The sequence below is a fragment of the Pezoporus wallicus genome, unplaced genomic scaffold, assembly GCF_028554395.1.
Source record: "Pezoporus wallicus isolate ANWC-B61680 ecotype Strahan unplaced genomic scaffold, APGP_CSIRO_Pwel_v1 contig_3952, whole genome shotgun sequence".
Lineage (NCBI taxonomy): Eukaryota > Metazoa > Chordata > Aves > Psittaciformes > Psittacidae > Pezoporus > Pezoporus wallicus.
In genome coordinates, this window is record NW_026635034.1 from 3,397,751 (window position 1) to 3,415,444 (window position 17,694).

Genomic DNA, 17,694 nt, shown 5'->3' on the forward strand with positions numbered 1-17,694 from the left:
ATCTTTTCTTTGAGAACATAAAACTGTGGCAGAAAGAAAGAAAAAGAAAGAATGAAAGGAAAGAAGGAAAAAGAAAGACAGGAAAGTCGGAAAGAAAGAAAGAGAAAGAAAGAAATTACTTTGCCAACAGTATCCAGGACATTACAGTCTATTAGGGCATAGTTCTTGCAGATGTCTTGATGTGAATACATTTCATTAGTGAGACACACTAATGGTGTGGCCCATACGTGACGAACAACACTGCTCTGAAGTGAGGCGAAACACCTTGGACTCTTGTGACCCAGAAGGTAAAATATCCTTTGGAAAAGGGGCAGGTCATGGTCTAGTGATCCTTAATTCTTGTATGGATGAATTAAATGTAGCATCTCCCTTGCCACTGGACACAAGGATGAATTGCTTTGTAAGCAGGGTTAGGCTGCTGGTCTCCCTTTCTTCTCCCAGTCTGGTATTAGTATTCCCTGCAGGGCACAGGTCTTTTCTGCTGCACTTCCTCCTGGTAAGTTGGGAGGAGAAGAGTGATCTCAGGGAAGGAATTTCCCCCACAAAGAAATGGAAGTAAGTGTGTGATTGAGAGCTGTAATACTTCTGTGCACTGTTTCTGCTTCATTTTATTGCAATAGCTGTTTGGGCTCTGCCGCTGGTCCTCTTAGGTATTGACTATGTGAATTTCCCACCACAGGGTGGTATTTCCCAGCAGAAAGTAAGGGACAATTAATCTGATCCTCTTGATGAGGGATGCAGTGGGACAGGTGTTAATTAATATTTGTGAAGAAATCTGTGATCCTGTGATGAAAGGTGTTATGTTAGAGCAATTTATTGTATTAAATATAGTAGGATTCCTTGGCACAGATGATTTTCACCATGTTACTCACCGAGTTATTTTGGCTAGAGATCAGCTCAGGCCAAGCTGTTACATCTCAACACCTTCAGTGTTTTGAAGACATCCAGATATAAGTTTGGAATTTGCCCATCTCTGCCTTGAAGTAGTTCAGTCCCACAGAGTGTAGAATATAACCTTCAAGAAGAAGCCCTGAACCTCAAAGACGAGAAGCAAACCCCTGTACAACAGCACGTTAGAACCTGGCTTCGGGGTGCTACTTCTGCCCCATCACCTGAATGAGCTGCCATCCATTGTGAAGGGCATGTAATCTTTACTCCCTGCAGTGATCAGATGTGTTACAGGTTATCACACCCAAGTGCAAACAAGGATGAGAAAAAACACACCTGCAGGTCATTGCAGGCCATGAAAAAAACTATCCCACCTGACTGCAGCAGGGAGCGTGTATTTTTTTATGTGTGTTTGCTATATTCTCTAGTATAAAATCCACAACTGCTGCTTTGGGTTGACGCACAGAGCTTGGCTTGGAGTTCAGCATCAGCAAGAATGAAAATGGCTGGTGCTTGGGTAAATAGGGTGCCGGCCATGCCTCACATGGGTATGCGGGAACCAGCAAGAGGGACTTGTCTCTAAGGCTTGGGAACAGGATTAAGAACGCGTTGGACTACGTGCCTTGTTCTGGGAGGCCCCTTGGCTGCCCTGTGTACAGTTTAAGGGCTACGTGATCCCCCACAGCTGTGAACGCCTTTCTTGCAGGATTAAAGATGTCACTTAGGACGCCAAGCAACAAGGTCCTCCACTCTGAGTCTTTAAATAGATGCTTTCCTTACCATGTCTCCTTTGAGTTTCTTGTCTTGTTCAGGCCTATCTGACTCCTCAAGAGAGGAAATCTAGGTTAGGCAAAAGAAATGTACTTACTGTTTGCCGCAGAGGATAGAAATGTCTGTGATGGTGCTGAGGACATTTGGATGGGTGTTTTTGGGGACAGGGACAACAGGACTGTAACTTCTTAGGATACTTCTAAAACTGGATGATGGAAGTATTGCACCAGAGTGTTTCAGCGATAACAAAACTCAGCTGCAATCACTTTATTTTAAATACTCCCTTATTCTGAGGTTGCTTAGTGATATTTCATAGACCCTCAAACCCCATTTTTCCCCCCAGCAGTAGTGATTTTACCTTTTTTCTAAACCTCTGTGTATCCAGCACCATAGATAATAACCTCCCAACCAGAAGAAATCACGGTTAGCTGGCTGAATATCGAGGCTCAGGATAGGAGCGCACAGACAAGAAACTCTCCAGGGTATTTTGCTCTCTTGTTTAAGTGTGAATTTTTAGCTCCACTTGAATTAGAAAAAGCAATTTACCCTGACAAGGCACAGAACACAAGGCACTAAACCTGGCTTCACAGTTATTGTAAGGCTGGATAGTCAGCTGTGGGATGAAGATAACCAGCTGGCAAATCCATAACGCCAGCGGTGAGCGGCTGTGCCCAGCATCTGGGTCTGGTATGCACCTCTGCCTCACTGGCAGCAGAACATCAGGAAGGGAGTCTCTGATTTAAGCATTAATACAGTTATTAGCAGTCCAATAGTTTCTAGAGGTCTCATGACAGAGTGAGGACTAATTCTGTTTGGCCCATAACCTAAGTCTTGATTTTAGCTGGTATTAATTCTGCACCTGGATTTCTCTTCAATAGGCTTTGAGTGCAGAGAGTGAGAAATTTTACTTGCAGATGCAAGTCTCATTACACTGACAGTTTTCTGACTGCTTCTATTTGTGTGAGCAAATTTATTAAGGCTAAGAGAAGAAAGGATGTATTTTGGACACATCAAATCCTATGTAGCTATTTAGAAACAGGCTATTTAAAAACAAACAAACCAACCCTGGAACTGGACATCCTCTTCCCTGAAAAAAAAAACAGGTCTGGAAGCTTGTTAGGTCAGTGCAGCAATAACTTAGAATCATAGAATAGTTAGGGTTGGAAAGGACTTTAAGATCATCTAGTTCCAGCCCCCCTCCCATGGGCAGGGACACCTCACACTAAACCATATCACCCAAGGCTCTGTCCAACCTGGCCTTGAACACTGCCAGGGATGGAGCATTCACAACCTCCCTGGGCAACCCATTCCAGTGCCTCACCACCCTAACAGGAAAGAATTTCCTCCTTTTATCCAATCTAAACTTCCCCTGTTTAAGTTTTAACCCGTTACCCCTTGTCCTGTCACTACAGTCCCTAATGAAGAGTCCCTCCCCAGCATCCCTATAGGCCTCTTCAGATACTGGAAGGCTGCTATGAGGTCTCCACGCAGCCTTCTCTTCTCCAGGCTGAACAGCCCCAACTTTCTCCACCTGTCTTCATACGGGAGGTGCTCCAGTCCCCTGATCATCCTCTTGGCCCTCCTCTGGACTTGTTCCAACAGTTCCATGTCCTTTTTATGTTGAGGACACCAGAACTGCACACAATGCTCCAAGTGAGGTCTCACAAGAGCAGAGTAGAGGGGCAGGATCGCCTCCTTGGACCTGCTGGTCACGCTCCTTTTGATGCAGCCCAGGATGCAGTTGGCTTTCTGGGCTGCAAGCGCACACTGCCAGCTCATGTTCATTTTCTCATCCACCAACACCCCCAAGTCCTTCTCCTCAGGGCTGCTCTGAATCTCTTCTCTGCCCAACCTGTAGCTGTGCCTGGGATTGCTCCGACCCAGGTGTAGGACCTTGCACTTGCTTTTGAAAACATGCCCTTCTGTGTTTGTTTGGTTTTTTTTCCCTAAACAGTCACACAGCTTTGTGAGATTATAATCAAGAATTAATTTAATAGGAATATTGGTAGAAATCATGTTATGCATTGTCTTGCAGGAGTGACTTCTTTAATTTTGCATTTATTACTTTTGTAATGGAATAGCAATTCCAGTACATTGTAGTTCTTTCCCCAGATAAAATATTTATTAGTAAATATCACACTGCAGTATTTTATTTTCTTTTTCAAACAATGTTGGTTTATCTCTTTCTGGGCATCCTCCTTTCTTTCAGCACTAACGCATAGAATCACAGTAAATGCTCTCAGTAGTTTGCCTGTCTCATTTGGAGAAATACTTTCCTTTGGCCAGAAGACATGAAAACTCAAGAGCTACACAAAAGACTGAGTTTATAGGAAGTCTTTGTTTTAAGCCAGTGCTAACTGGTAGCTGCTGTCCTTCAGGTAGGATAGGAAAAATCCTACCTATTGGGTCTTCTAATCCCAGGAGACTTCCCTGACAAAACAAAATTACCTGTTCCTGTGGCTTAGTTGCAATTTTATAATGTCTTGAGTAAATAACATCTCGTCTTGCTGTGTTTCCAGGAGCAGGGCAAGGAGACGGGAACTCCTTCCCTGTTTAATCATGGGTCTGCAAAAACCTGAGCTGCCATTCAGAAGGCTCTTGGGATCAAGCTGTTGTCCTCCAAAGCCAATGTCACTAACTAATCACTTGCTGCCTGTAACATATCAATGACTATACACTGGGGTATTTTTTCATTCTTGGCTTTCTCCATCCTCCTGCTGTTTATCTATGAGGAGCTTCAGCCAAGCTAACCAAAGCCCTGGTGTTTTAGGGATTAATTCCCAGAAAAAAAGCTCGGAAAGTAACTATCAGCTGGGAGCTGATTAAATGCAATCTGAACTCAGCCCTGTGGTACTCTCAGTTGGGTGAGAAAGGCAGCAGGCTTTGCTGAAGCAAGGCTAAGATGAGAGGTTCTAGCCAAAACCACAGTCATGCCTAGTATTTTAAGTGATGATTTTTGCTGCTTTTGCCTTTGTCCATCTATAAACTGGAAAGGCAGCATGAAAGGCAGCTACAGGCTGTTAAGAGGTAACAATTTGGCTCTAACTTTAAATCCATTTAATGAAATCCTGCAGGAGGTTGGTGATTTTGTAATCTAACTTGAGCCTCTGGGAACTTTTCTCTGCTCTTATTCCACCCACATACCACGAATGCATCTTCATTAATCTGTGCACGTATAGATGTTGTATCTAACATTTAAAAGTGCTGGCAGGAATGGGTAATATTTAGTAAGAGGAATTTTACTCTTTTCTTTGCTTGTGGTTTGTTCGTGAACAATCAAACATATCTTTCAATAAAAATAACTTGTGTGGTTGTTTTAGCCAGAGCTGGGTAAGTAATTTGCATTAAAGAATTTACTCTATTCATCTTTCTTTAGATCAGGCACAAGTTGTGATTTTCTCATTTGTACTTGCTCTTCAAAAAGATTTAGTGAATATTTTCTATGAATGAATTTGTTGGCAATTCATCCACAAACAGTTTGGTATCAGTATTAATTTAAACAATTGACTCTAATGGATTCCAGTGTCCAAACATCTTTGATGACTTTGAAAAGCTCGAGCTAATTAGTCAAAATCTGAGCTGTTCCTTTTCACCAGGCAAGCTGCCATCTTGTGGGACAACAGGGCTGTTTATCCTGTGTTTCCTTGCTGTTATAAATTGGAGCTGTGCTCTTCTGCGGGGTTCTCTATTATTCAGTGGTGCCACCAAAGTGGGAAATGTATTTGAATTTGTAATGGGACTAGGGGTTTATTCACTGTTTCAGAGAAAACACAAGTCACCCAATTCCCTCTCTAGTGCTCTGGAGGAAGGGGAATGATGGGATAACCAACACGATCAGAGTGGTAGGGTTAAAATATGAAGAGTAAATACCCAGGTAAAATATTTGGCAATCTCACTCAGCTCTAATTTGCACATTTTAAAGGCTGATCTTTCATGTCCCCTCAAGTTCTTTGTTCGTTTAAGTCCCTGGATAAAGCGCATGGAAAGTCAGAGGATATCTTATGTCATCACTATTTGTGTTAATGGCTTAGGAAACCCACAATCCAATCAGTTAAAATAAACAACCCAGTGTAATAGGAGCATAAATCAATGAAGACTTCATTACTGAAACCTTAATGTGTAATCCATCCACCTACAGAGGAAAGGGATACTGAGAGGCAGCAAGATAAAACCAGAACACAGTCTGATTTAGGCAACCCTGATATTTAAAAAGGTGCTGAGAACAGTAACTGTTCCTGGAGTCAGTAAATTTGGTGGATACTCATCGCTCCTGACAGCCTGCCCCTGACTGTTAAGTCCCTATGCTAAAAAATGCCAAGAAACTCTCGGAAAGAGAGCTCTGATTGCTCTGTGTTTGCCTTGGGAGACTTGAGACAGCTCAGGACTGGGAACTAATTAATAAAGACATGAATTATCAAGATTAAAATATGACTAAAACTATGTATGTTACCTGGAAGTAATGGTATTCAGAACTGCTCTGACCCTGCTGCAGCCTTTCCTCTCTGTGTGGTCCCTTGAGCCACTAACATGAATTTACACTCCTGCTCTAAGGTGAGGGTAGCAATAACTTGGTGAACCAAGAGTTACCGGATTTCATTAAAGCCACACATTCTGTTTGTCTTGGCTCTGACAGAAGCAGCAATCCTATCATACCAAACCTTTTGATTTCAACATGGTTCATAAAAGGGCTGAACTTTCATGTTCAGTGCAGAGATCTCTGCTTGTTGGGTTAACGTAGTAACGAATAGAAATAGCAGGTTCTCACTCTGGGCATGGGCAAGCTCTGAGATGGGAACGAGACTTTCCTTTCCCTGTGGATTTTATCTAATAACAAACGTGAGGTAAGTCTTTACAAAGCAGAGGTGCTCACAGACCTTCCTCCCCTGAGTCCCCATTTCAGAAGAGAATCTCTTCCTGTTTACTCCAATCTCTCATCCCCACCTGACTCCTTTCTTCTTTCCCCTTCCACTGATCACTTCTTGTTCTTTGATCTCACTCCCTTGCTGATACTTTCGTCCCCATTGCTCATTTATGCCAGCATGAAATGTGTATTGAGCAGTTAAAGTTTGTTAACACTGATAACTGACCAAAACCAGTATGATGGGAATTCTGGTTTGTAGAGATATAGGGTTCGTGCTGTGACTTTAGCAGAGATCCACTGCAAAAAAAGTCCATATACATTAATAGTCATTGAATTAATTTTCCCTATATTCTCTCTACAGTTTCTTTTTGCTAGGTGTTACTTCTCAATTCCTTGTCTTAAATATTTGGTTGCATAGTGTTAAGTATCTCAGAGAATGATTGAATCAGTTTGGATGGTAAAATGATCCCATATATCCAGAATGCAAAGTAGGTTGAGTTTCTGAAGCTCTTCAACAGTCATAAATATAGGAGCTATAGATGTGTAAGATATTATCTTATTGTGATCATTTAGTGGGAGATAAAGTGAGATTAATATGATTTAAAGATATTCTTCTTCAACTGCCAGTTATAAGGGATGCTGTCATGGAAATCCACCCCACATTTAACATCAAAGTGATACAGAATTTCCTCAACTTTGAGGCAGCCAGACCAAACGAAAATCAGAGAGATGTAATTTAGAATTTGGATGCAAATCCTCTGGAAATGCTACTGTGCATTAAATATTGTGTAGTATGATCAGTATGTCTGTCAGAGGCTTTTAAAATGTGTTATCAATATGGTTGCACATACTCAGTGGCCAGATGGCACAAAAAGTACTCAGTATCCAAGCAAGGATCTCAGTGCCTCTGCACTGCATGATGCACCACATCCCTGTGTTGCATGAAATTCACCGTTCTGAACTGATCCCTGAATTTGGTGTGTTTCCATTTCAGAGCTCCGGTGACAAGGATGTCATCCTCAATATCCTCAGTGTCCTCACTGACTTGCTGTCTCTGGGTAAGGAAGCAAAACTGTGGGGTGATGCCTGCAGGCTAGGGGCAGAAAGGGGGGTCCTCAGATCAGGAAAGTCTTTCCTGCATAAACTTGGCTTGAGGCTTGCAATGTGAACAAAACAGGAATTGTATCTAGAGGTCAGCAGTCCTTACTGCTGTGTTTGGAAAACTGAGCTTTTTCAGTAAGTTAAAGAGAAAAGAAAGACCCAGAGAAAGCCTCTTTTTTTTTTCTCTTTTAGTTTAAAAGATGCCCATGAGTTCCAAAGTATTTATAAACCCTGGCAGTCAATGGCTGGAAACGTTCACCAGTGCTGCTGGAGCAAGAGCTGTGAGACAGGGAGCGAAGCCTGGCTTCCCATAACACAGGGACACTAACAAAGTTCAGCATCTCTCAACAACGCACCTCCGCCTGGGGATGCAGGGATGGCATGTTGCTGCATGCACCCGGACATGTGAAAGAATAAGTGAATTGGCAAAAGAACTGAAAAAATAACCAAACTTATTTTCCTTCCTCCTCCACCTCAGAAATATCTTTTGTTAAACAGCTCTCAACCCAACCAAGCTGTTAGGCTGCAGGGGCTCCCTTGCGAGTGCTGGAGCCTCTGGCACAGACATGGCCCATCCAGTTGGGCCTCACTTTAGAATCCCTGCAGTGCTGTTCCTCAGCTAGCTGGAAGGATTGCCCCCATGGAAGACAGAAGGTACTGTCTCCCCTCCAGGAGCTGAACACACGGCTTCCTCCAACCTGAAGTTGCCCATGGATCAGTGTGGACACATAGGGCTCACAGGATTAGCATGTGGTTTCTTTGGAGACCCAGATCTGTTTAAAAGCTGTCTCCAAAGTTTCCCAATGATGCCTTTTCATTTGTCAGAAGACTGTCGCAGTTTTAGTCCTTTGCTTGTTTGATTTCCAGTATCTAAGAAAAGATCACTGAGCCTCCTGCTCCTTTGAAACCTGTTGGTATCCCTGCTTATTCCCCTCTGCTGCATTTCAGTGCACAATGAAAAACTTCAGCAGGACATGGGTTTGTAAAGATAGCAACTGCCAGAGCAAGAGGCAGCAGACACAGTTTTCCCATGCAGCCAGTAGCCCCATCCCAGGCCAGAAGCACCTGAGATACACGGTCAATCCCACAAATGTCCTTGGGTTTATAGCAATGAAACACCATGGGGGCTTTGTGTGCTTCATGTGGGATGAGGGTTTGTGATCACTGTGGTTCAAGTAAGGGATGCTCTAAGCAGGGTTTCTCCTCTCTTCCATAGGCACCGGCCGGAGGATTCAGTATGTGATCAGCAAGGGGGGCAGCGAGGCACTGCTGCAGGCTCTCACCACCACTGCCCGGACCGAACCGCTGGACCACAGCATCCTCCTGCCCCTGCTGCGGCTGCTGGCCAGGGTTGGACAACGAGGTGCTGAGTGATGGGGGACTGCATGGGTGGGGGGCAAAAAGACAACAGCAGTAATGCAGCCCCAGTGACAATAAGCACTGGGATGTGCTTGACAGACAGGTGGCGTTTTATCTTTGGGGTGTGCCACTTGAGATCCTGCAACGAGGCAGGGAGGGAGTGCACATGCATAGAGATGTGTCTTACCTGACAGGCAGAAGGCTGTAGCTTAAGGAGAGAATGGAGGCAAGCCTAAGGCTCAGAGCAGCAGGTAAACATCCTCATTGCCTTCCTTACCTTCCCATGTGCCTCTGTACAACAGGTATGAGGCTCCAGATGTGGAAGGTCAGTTAACAAATGTTGTCGGTGATGGTCCATCTACACCAGAATTGTTGTCAAAGTCAGAAATGTCTACCCCCATATCATGATCACCTCCATGAGGTCTAGGTCCAGCCTAGACCATTCTATGATGATGTGATTTGATATGGTGACTGTAAATCCCATGTTTTCCTGTTTTCAGTGAGAATAATGCTGACATAACTCATTGATACATTTGAATGTTTTTATTATAAGACTGGGTGCAAACAGGTTTATTGGCACTGCTGCAGAGACCCGGGCTTTATTATAGTTTGATTCTTATTTGGTTTTCACAGATAGGAAGTTTGGGCTGAAAGTGCAGAAGGCAGAAGCAACTGATACAATACTGAGCTTGGCAAGAAGAAACCTGTGCCACCACCTGCACCTCACCCACTGCCTCTGGGTCCTGCGGGTTTGTGCTTCTAATGGTGAGTAGCTGGATTTTCCTGTGTGACATCCACCAGAGATATTTCTGTCATTTCAGTGCAAAGGAACATCACTCCTGATTAAGGTTAGTGCCTCCGTGCACCGTTGATATACAGCATCAGGCACAAATCCAGAACAGCCATAGAAAGAGGTGCTCCCCAAAGAGGGGTTTTCAGCCTTTAAAGTGTATTTCATCTGTGGAAAATAAAAGTGCTGTTGTGAAAAATATTCATGGCAATGATGTCCTATTCTAGAATACAGACAGTCGACTCCTTTGCTCTGAGACTTGGGTACCTCACATCTCTATGCGGTTCCCATTATCGTAATAGCCAAACGTCTCACTATGGTTGAATGTATTGATCCTCAGAGCAGCTCCACAAGAATTGAAAATACGGAAGGAGAGAGGGAGAGAAATCAGTTGCTTATTCAGGGTCTCTCAGGAAGTACATATTAGATCCTGGTATTCTGTTTAGCATTCCCCCCCCCCCCCCATTCTCCCAGCTTTTCTTGCTTGTCAATGCCTTCATATTAAATGATTCAAACAATGGGATTTCCAGTATTCTCTCACAGGCATGTTACAGATTCATACAGGCTTTCCCTGATATAGAGCACTGAATTTGTCAGCACAAATTTCCCTTTGCTCCCTCTAACCCCTTCCTCTCCTTCCCCACATCCCTCACCCAGCAGATAATTCCTCATGACCATTCTGTCTCCAGTCTGCTGCACACATCCTAAGATTTAGCACTCCTGGCTCCTAGCCTTGCAGGTCCCTTCTATCTGTACAGGAGCTAGCTTCATGCAATGGGCTTTCTCAGGCAAGCAGCCAAGCCTTAACATTCAACCCCTCACTGTGATAAGCTGTATTTGAATGTCTGAGTGTGACTGAAAATGCAGGCAGGGACAGAATATGAAATGTGCCTTTATTTGGGTTTCACAGTTGTGTAGTGACTCTGTGCTGCCTCCCACCCAAAATGATGATCTACATACTCTCCTGCTCCCTCCTCCAGTGCACCTCCATCCCAATCAGGTTTTGCAGAGGTTTTAGGATGCAAACTGCAGCCTGGTCTCCTCTCTGTTGATGTGAGACCCCAGAACCCCACCTCTGCTCCTTTACTGGAGCATCTATTACTCCCTAGGTATCTCCAGCACTCTCCAGATGTGCTTCCGCCTTCCATGAGTAACTTTGACTTCATGGGATCTGTGGCCCAGCTTGGAAGCTGGAGGGGATGTTAGATAAATATCTATGTGGATGTGGTACTGAACTATTACTGAGGAAGTAGCTTCAGGTTGAGCATTGCACGCAGGTGAAAAGTGGGTGGACAGACACAGTACAATCGCTACTTGCCTAGCTGTGATTGAAATGGGGGCCAGTCACTCTGGATGAGAGCATCACCAGGACGTTACATGTTCCCAACCTTAGAAATTATTTTTATGGAGTGGAACTGAAGAGGACCCAGAAGCATGTAAAGCTTTGAGAGTGCTAAGGTATGAAAGCAGAAAAGATGAGCCATCATCTCAATCTCATGCATTGGTTCTTTGCTCTGGGTTGTTCCCCTCACAGTCTCTGCCACCAGTTGTGTGTGGCAGCCCATGTACTGCTATGGGGCAGAACGAGTTCAAGCAGGCTTGTCCACCACCCTGTCTCTAATGAATTACCAGCTAGTGTGAAAGTAGCTGGCACACCTTGCAAAGCTTCCCATCACAGCACAGCTTGGCAGGGACATGGTAGGACCGCAGGAGATGATGGGCCCTCTGTCAGTTCTTTGATGACCACTGGGAGATAGTTACAAAACAAGCAAAACCTAGCAATGGGCAGGGAGCCAGGTCTCCCTCTGGCTGCTGTTGATTACTGATCCCTCCACCCTGTTTGATTGCATTTAGTATTTCAGGGCTCTGTCTGTTCCTTCTTTACACGGAGACCCTGTCTTGTAGTAGGGAGGTCTGACTAAACACCTTGCTGATGCATCAGGCATTTTTTTGAATCGATTGCAGAATCTATCTATAAAAGTTCCTAGTGTGTTAACAAGTGAGGGATTAAAGGTAAAATTGGCCTAGCTGAAATTAAGCTGCATTCAGGAACACCCCTGCCCTGCAAAACCACTTCCATACTGCAGAATAATAGCACAGAAAGAAAACTCTGCCCTCCATGCCTCTGTGAAATAAATTGTCTTTGTGGAGTGGCCTGTGGGAAATGTGGGATGAATTTGAGCCCTGTCACTTTGCTGGGAGGTGACCCTATTTAACTGTGATTTGTACCTCTGGACATACAATATTTACAGGAAAAGGGGCTTTGAGGAGCTCAGGGAAGAACTGCGGGACCAGTTTTGTGCCTGATCTTGGCTCAGATGGAGTCCACAGACAGCTTTGGGCTTCAGTTTCTTTGTAAAATGATCTGTGAAGTCCAGTTGGGAGCCCAGAGAAATCTGCTTATAGCCCCAGGGGCAGCTACTGCCTACCTTGCATCACCTCTAAACGCAGTGTGGCAGGCTGCCTGCTTCAGACCTAACTGCTTTTCTCTTTTATTGTCTTAGTAACCACAGGAACTACACTTGGCATCAACGGAGCCATGGAGCTGCTTTTCAAAGTCATCACCCCCTACAGCAAGAGACACATCAGGACAGTCAGGTAGGCAGAAGCCCCAAGGGGACTCATCTTTCCAGGACAGCAAGAAATAAAACTTTGGTTCCACCTGAAGAGACAAAGAAATCAGAAGTGGATGCACAATTTCCACTCACTTTAAATCTGCAGGGTTTTTAAGAAGCAGAAATAGTTCCCTGAAGGACACGTTAACGCTGTGATTCATCATATGATTCATGCTGGTGGCCATTTATTTGTAGTATACCTTATGCAGTGATGGCAGTTTGATTGCAAGGTATTGTTCTTTTATTTCCCAGCCAGGACGGGGTTTTGAGAAGTATCTGCTGGCAGCAGACAAACCGCTTTAGCAAGAACCTTCTGCCACCACAGGCCCAGGGCAAGTAGGGTGGAATCGTGGCACTGGTGCCTCATCCTCCTTCTGTAGACAGTTGTGACTAGGTCATCGTGATATTTTTGCAGTATGACAGTTCTTACTGATATTAATCTGGGCCTGTTTTTAAGCCCAGCCCAAATATTTCAGATTGTTTCTTTCTGAAGACAGCAAGTCCATTTTATATCTCCATCTTAATGCTGAACTTTAGTCTCCAAGTTGTCCACTCCGACCACTTCCTCAGATGCCTTTGAAGGCAAACTTTGTAATGTGGAAAGCATCCACAGACGGGCATAACACGTTTCTGTGGCTTGCTCATTACAAACAGGAGGAAGAGTTTACTGCTATGAGCTGTGCCCACACAATCACATTTGCTTAAGCAACACAGAACCTGCCAGTTTCAGGATATCTGAGCACCCTCCAAGATTCCTGTCTGGCCTCATGTTATAACTTTAAGATTTAGGGAACCTGGAGAACTGCTTTATGTATGACAGGGGTGTCCATGAGCTAGACCCAGAGGTGGGTTTGACTTCTGAGGCAACCAAAAATGATGGATTGGTCTATGCCTGTGCTTAACTAAGTAATCAAATTCCACTCAGTTCCCCGATTTCCTTCCTATGGACGTGTTGGCTATGATTAGACTAGTGTTAGCTCTGCTTCTGTGATAGCCTCATAGATCAGGATCTGTGTGTAATGGGACTTGGGCCTGAATCAGTTCTTCCTTAAGCAATGGGGCTGGCTGCATAAAGGCTTTTTATATGGATTTTGTGCAAAGCTGCTTTTTCCCTTCACTGTTTCCTCTGAGGGAAGTGGAAAACTTGGTATCTGTCATGCATTTAAAGGCTGTCTTTTTGCTAAGATTCATTTGGAGATGCAGCTAGTGCTGCAGTTGTTGTAATGTAGGCTGTAAAGTGGCCTAGAATACTCACTTCTAAGCAGCAAGGGAAAGAAACCTACTTCAGAAAAAACCCACAGCTTTTGATTTTGATGACTGTAGATTGTCAATGTGTAATACTTGGGGTTTTCTGCCTTTTATCTGATGTACAAGAATAGTTCTGAACTCTTCTGTGGATTTTTTTTGTCCGTTTGGGACACAAACACACAAGAGAAAATCTACACTCACAATTCCTCTCAATAAAATTCTAGTTTTATTGCTAATAAGCCATTGTATTTATTGCTGAAAAGATTGGATTTATTTTCCCTTTGAAAAAAGGTATCTTATACATCAGTTGTTGCTTGCACGAACTTCCTCATCGCTAGGTCACGTTCCTAATTTCTTTTTTTACCTAAAACATTTGTGCTCTTCTTAAGACTTCTTTGGATGAGTATAAAAATGAAGGATAAAGGTTTTCCTGAGGTCCAGCTCACAGAAGAAAGTGACTTAACTCTACCTACACTTGGTTTAACGAGCAAGAACCATAAATCAGCTGAAGCCTGGTAGCCGCTCAGCTGGCCTGCCTAAGGCTTAAAGCTGCTTGTTTCGTTTAGGACTAACTAGGAACAGCTGAGAAGGTCCACGGCTCAAGGGAGACAGTCTGTTTTACATCAGAAGAAGCACACAAACCTGCTTTGGGTTAAAAACACGTTTGCAACCTATTTAAAGGCATTGGTTTGTTATTGTTCAGTGGTGAGTGTGCTTGCTTGCAGTCCTTTTGGAAACACTGCTCTCTCACTGGGGATAAGCGGCTTCAAGAGATACTGTTAACAAGAATGTAGGCTCTGAGACCAGGAATCCAAACTGTAGGGTTGATTACAGCTCTTCTTTCCCAGCATTAGCAAATGCTTGGGACAGCCATGATCTGAAATATCCCAGGCATCATCATCAGCAAAGGAAGGTGGGTACATGTGAAAATGTCTATCTTTTTGAGCTCCTCTTGTTGAAAATGTGTAGGGTGATTGGGGGGGAAGCTTGTGGATAGGTTTTCTGAGGTGGGGAGAAAGACTAAAAAGTAATTGTGTGCTTTGTCTGGTTTGGCATGTGCTCCTGGCCATATGATGCTGGGGTAGCTCTTCCTAAGGTTGCTGTGGCTATCCTGAAATTGGGGGTGGGTTAGTTTGGTGTTAGTTAGCTGGTCACAAAACAAAAACCTCAAACTACTTCTTTATGGCTATCAGTACAGAACTTGAAAAGAACATTAGTCTGTAACCAACTTATGGAGGAATACTCCAGTGTACTCTCTCTGATCCTCCCTCTGTATTTGCTCTTGATGCCTTCTCTCCACTTCATAGCTATGTGCCACCATGATTTGCCTTCCCACTGGGAAGGAACAGAAGGCAACTGTGGGGGCTGAGGTTATGCCTCTTCTTTGATCAGCTGCCAGGAATGCAGCATTGAAAATGCACCACTTCTCTGGTGGGTGCACCCGCATTCTCCTGTCCTGGGCAGCAGAAGGCCAAGGTCACTTTAAGAATCTGCCCTGGAGAGTGCACTGTGAGAGCTATTTATTTAGCCAGCTAAGATGTGGAAACAAGATACATAGTTCTATTTATTTTTCCTGGTGGCAAAGCTATGGGTTATTTAGAAATAGTCTCCCATGCTCCAATTGACCTCCTCTGGGTGCATGCCAAGTAACTCTGATTCCCCCTGAGACTGTGACTCATGGACTTTATTGGTCTTCGATTAGGCATTTGAGGTCTTCAGGTGGCTGGTGCCATAACTGTATGGATCTAGCCAGGACTACCCATATGTGAAGTAAAAGCCACATGAAAAGTGTGAAACTTGCTGCTGTTTATAGAGAACTCTTGGGTTAAGCACTGTGAAATACAAGTAAGATGGAGACTCTAGACTCGGAGACAGTTCTTCAGAGACAGTTTTTTGATACCTTTTATAGGGGCAGTTTAAAATAAAGCCAGATGATGTTCTATTTTTCTCAGTTCTGTTTATGTCGGTAGCTGGGATATCTGATACGAGTGTATGTGTGGGATGTGAAAATCTTCACTCCATCAACACCTACTCTAATGCAATATCCCTGATGCCCCACACAATGCAATGGTCCCTGCTCCTTTCACCTTCCACCTCACTTATTCCCCATATTTTCCATATCTTCTACCCACTCTCTTAATGCCCAGTGTGCCTTGCAACTTGTTCGTTTTCCCAAGTTCTGAGAGATATTTGGATGTGTCGTTGGCAGATGGATGTGGAATGTGTCCGTGGCAGAGGTTTGCTTTCTGGCCATTTAGGAGTTGGGGCTCTTCTGTATGACTGTCTCCAGGTGGCCAAGCATCATTCCAGGTTGCTGGCATGTCAGGCCAACAGCTTTGGAGGCTCTGTGTTGTCTGTGGCTATATGTTGTGCAGGCTCCTCAAGATGAAGGCAGGTTATCAAAGTCAGTGAAAATAAATTAAAACAGAATTTGTGATAATTTCATATTAGAAGACCTGTGTTTCAGAAGGTGGCAAATGATGGTGTGACTTGTACCCAAGTTGTTCCTCCATTATGCTGTGTTTTTCCTTTGTGAAAAGGTTGATGGGCAGCTGTTTTCCTGCAGCTTTATTAAAAGCAATTTAGAGAGTCTTTTAAAACATCTTTGTTTCTCAAAGCTCTTTGTGAGTATATCTATTTACCGTTAACCAGCTCTGCTCAGTGTGGTTAAGTGTTCACATAAAATTCATACCAGAGATTGCAAGAAGAATAAGTGTTTGTCAGATTTAAAACCTCTCTCTTAATAGTCACAAAACCTGGCTTTCTGCAGTGGGCTGTGCCAGGAAAGTTTGACTGCTTAATTAAAAGTGGAAAGTGGCTAAAAATGGTCTGGGAATGGCGCCAAATTAATTCGCTAGAAAATGTGATATGCAGAAATTATCTTTCTTTGCTCATGTTCAGCATTGCCTGCTTCTGACATCTGATCACAGTTCTTCTTGTGTTTCATGCCTACTGGATGGTTCTGGCTCCTCAAACACTTGCTGTTAATCTGCCTTTCTACCAAGGGGAGTAAATTCTCTCATGTAACTATTTGATTTGAGGTGGATATCTGAACTTCTCCCGTACTAAAGGAAGGAAGGAAGAGGCAAGTTCTCTTCACCTGTAACAAATGTTTGCCTCTAGAAATCTGAGGTGACTTGGAAGTGTTTAGTTCTTTCTGCTGAGTGGAAGATGAGTCTGGAGTGGTGAAGTAGCGTGATGGGCATTAAGGCTGGGTCAGGTAGATGATTGCTGGGAGAGATGTGGTAAATACATCCTCTCCATCTAATGTCAGGGCTCAAAACTCAAAAGGAAATGAGAACCCCCCATGTATGTGTCCTTTTTCTTGGTGATGTGTGCTCAAGATGATTTGAGGTAGGGAGTGACTCAAGAATATGAACCAGTCAAGAATAATGGTGACGCTCTTGCCATGGTCAGGAAGCAATTCCCGTATCGCGTACTTCTACCACTTCTGTTTGAGCTGAGAGAAAGGTTTTTACTGCTGTCTCTGAAAGCACAGCTCATGCGAGTGAAGTGAGGCATGTCAAGGTGATCAAAGAGAGCACGTTACACCTAAAAGCCCAAATCTGATGGGTCTGTATTTAATCAGACCTTGTATCACATTGACCAGGAGAATATTAAGGCCCTGGAAATGCTGAAGAGGTAAGTCATAAGGCTGTATATAGCTCAAAAATAGGCTTTGGATATATGAATATATACGTATATTACTCTGCTTTTCTACGAAACCTATTTTGTTTGCACACAAGTGACATTCTGTTTTCTCATCTTGGAACCGGTGCTTTTGATGCAAGATAAAATGTAAGTGTTAAGTTCATAGTGTTGAAAAGGGACCAAGCCGCCACATCAACAAATGCTTGTAAAAGTGATCTCCTGTGACCTTCACAACAACAGAAGAAATCAGAATGGCAGTGGGCTATGTCTGTATTATACAAAAAGAGGAGATGTATAGCAGGGATGACGTGAACACTAGAGTTATCTCTTCTGTGAAGAATGATGGAGAGACACATGGAAGAGATCCAATTGCAAATGCATCCTAGACCCAGTGCAAGCAGTTTCCTCAG

The 17,694-nt window shown here is 43.8% G+C and overlaps 1 protein-coding gene across 2 annotated transcripts in view; it reads left to right on the plus strand.

The window, feature by feature from the left end:
* AGBL1 (AGBL carboxypeptidase 1) overlaps window positions 1–17,694 on the plus strand; it is a 284,698-nt gene that overhangs the window by 12,162 nt on the left and 254,842 nt on the right. For both annotated transcript variants that reach the window (XM_057422024.1, XM_057421936.1), the window contains exons 2-5: window positions 7,515–7,578; window positions 8,838–8,984; window positions 9,614–9,745; window positions 12,275–12,368. In XM_057422024.1, coding sequence (XP_057278007.1) covers window positions 7,515–7,578; window positions 8,838–8,984; window positions 9,614–9,745; window positions 12,275–12,368 — 437 coding nt within the window. The remainder of the gene's footprint in view (window positions 1–7,514; window positions 7,579–8,837; window positions 8,985–9,613; window positions 9,746–12,274; window positions 12,369–17,694) is intronic.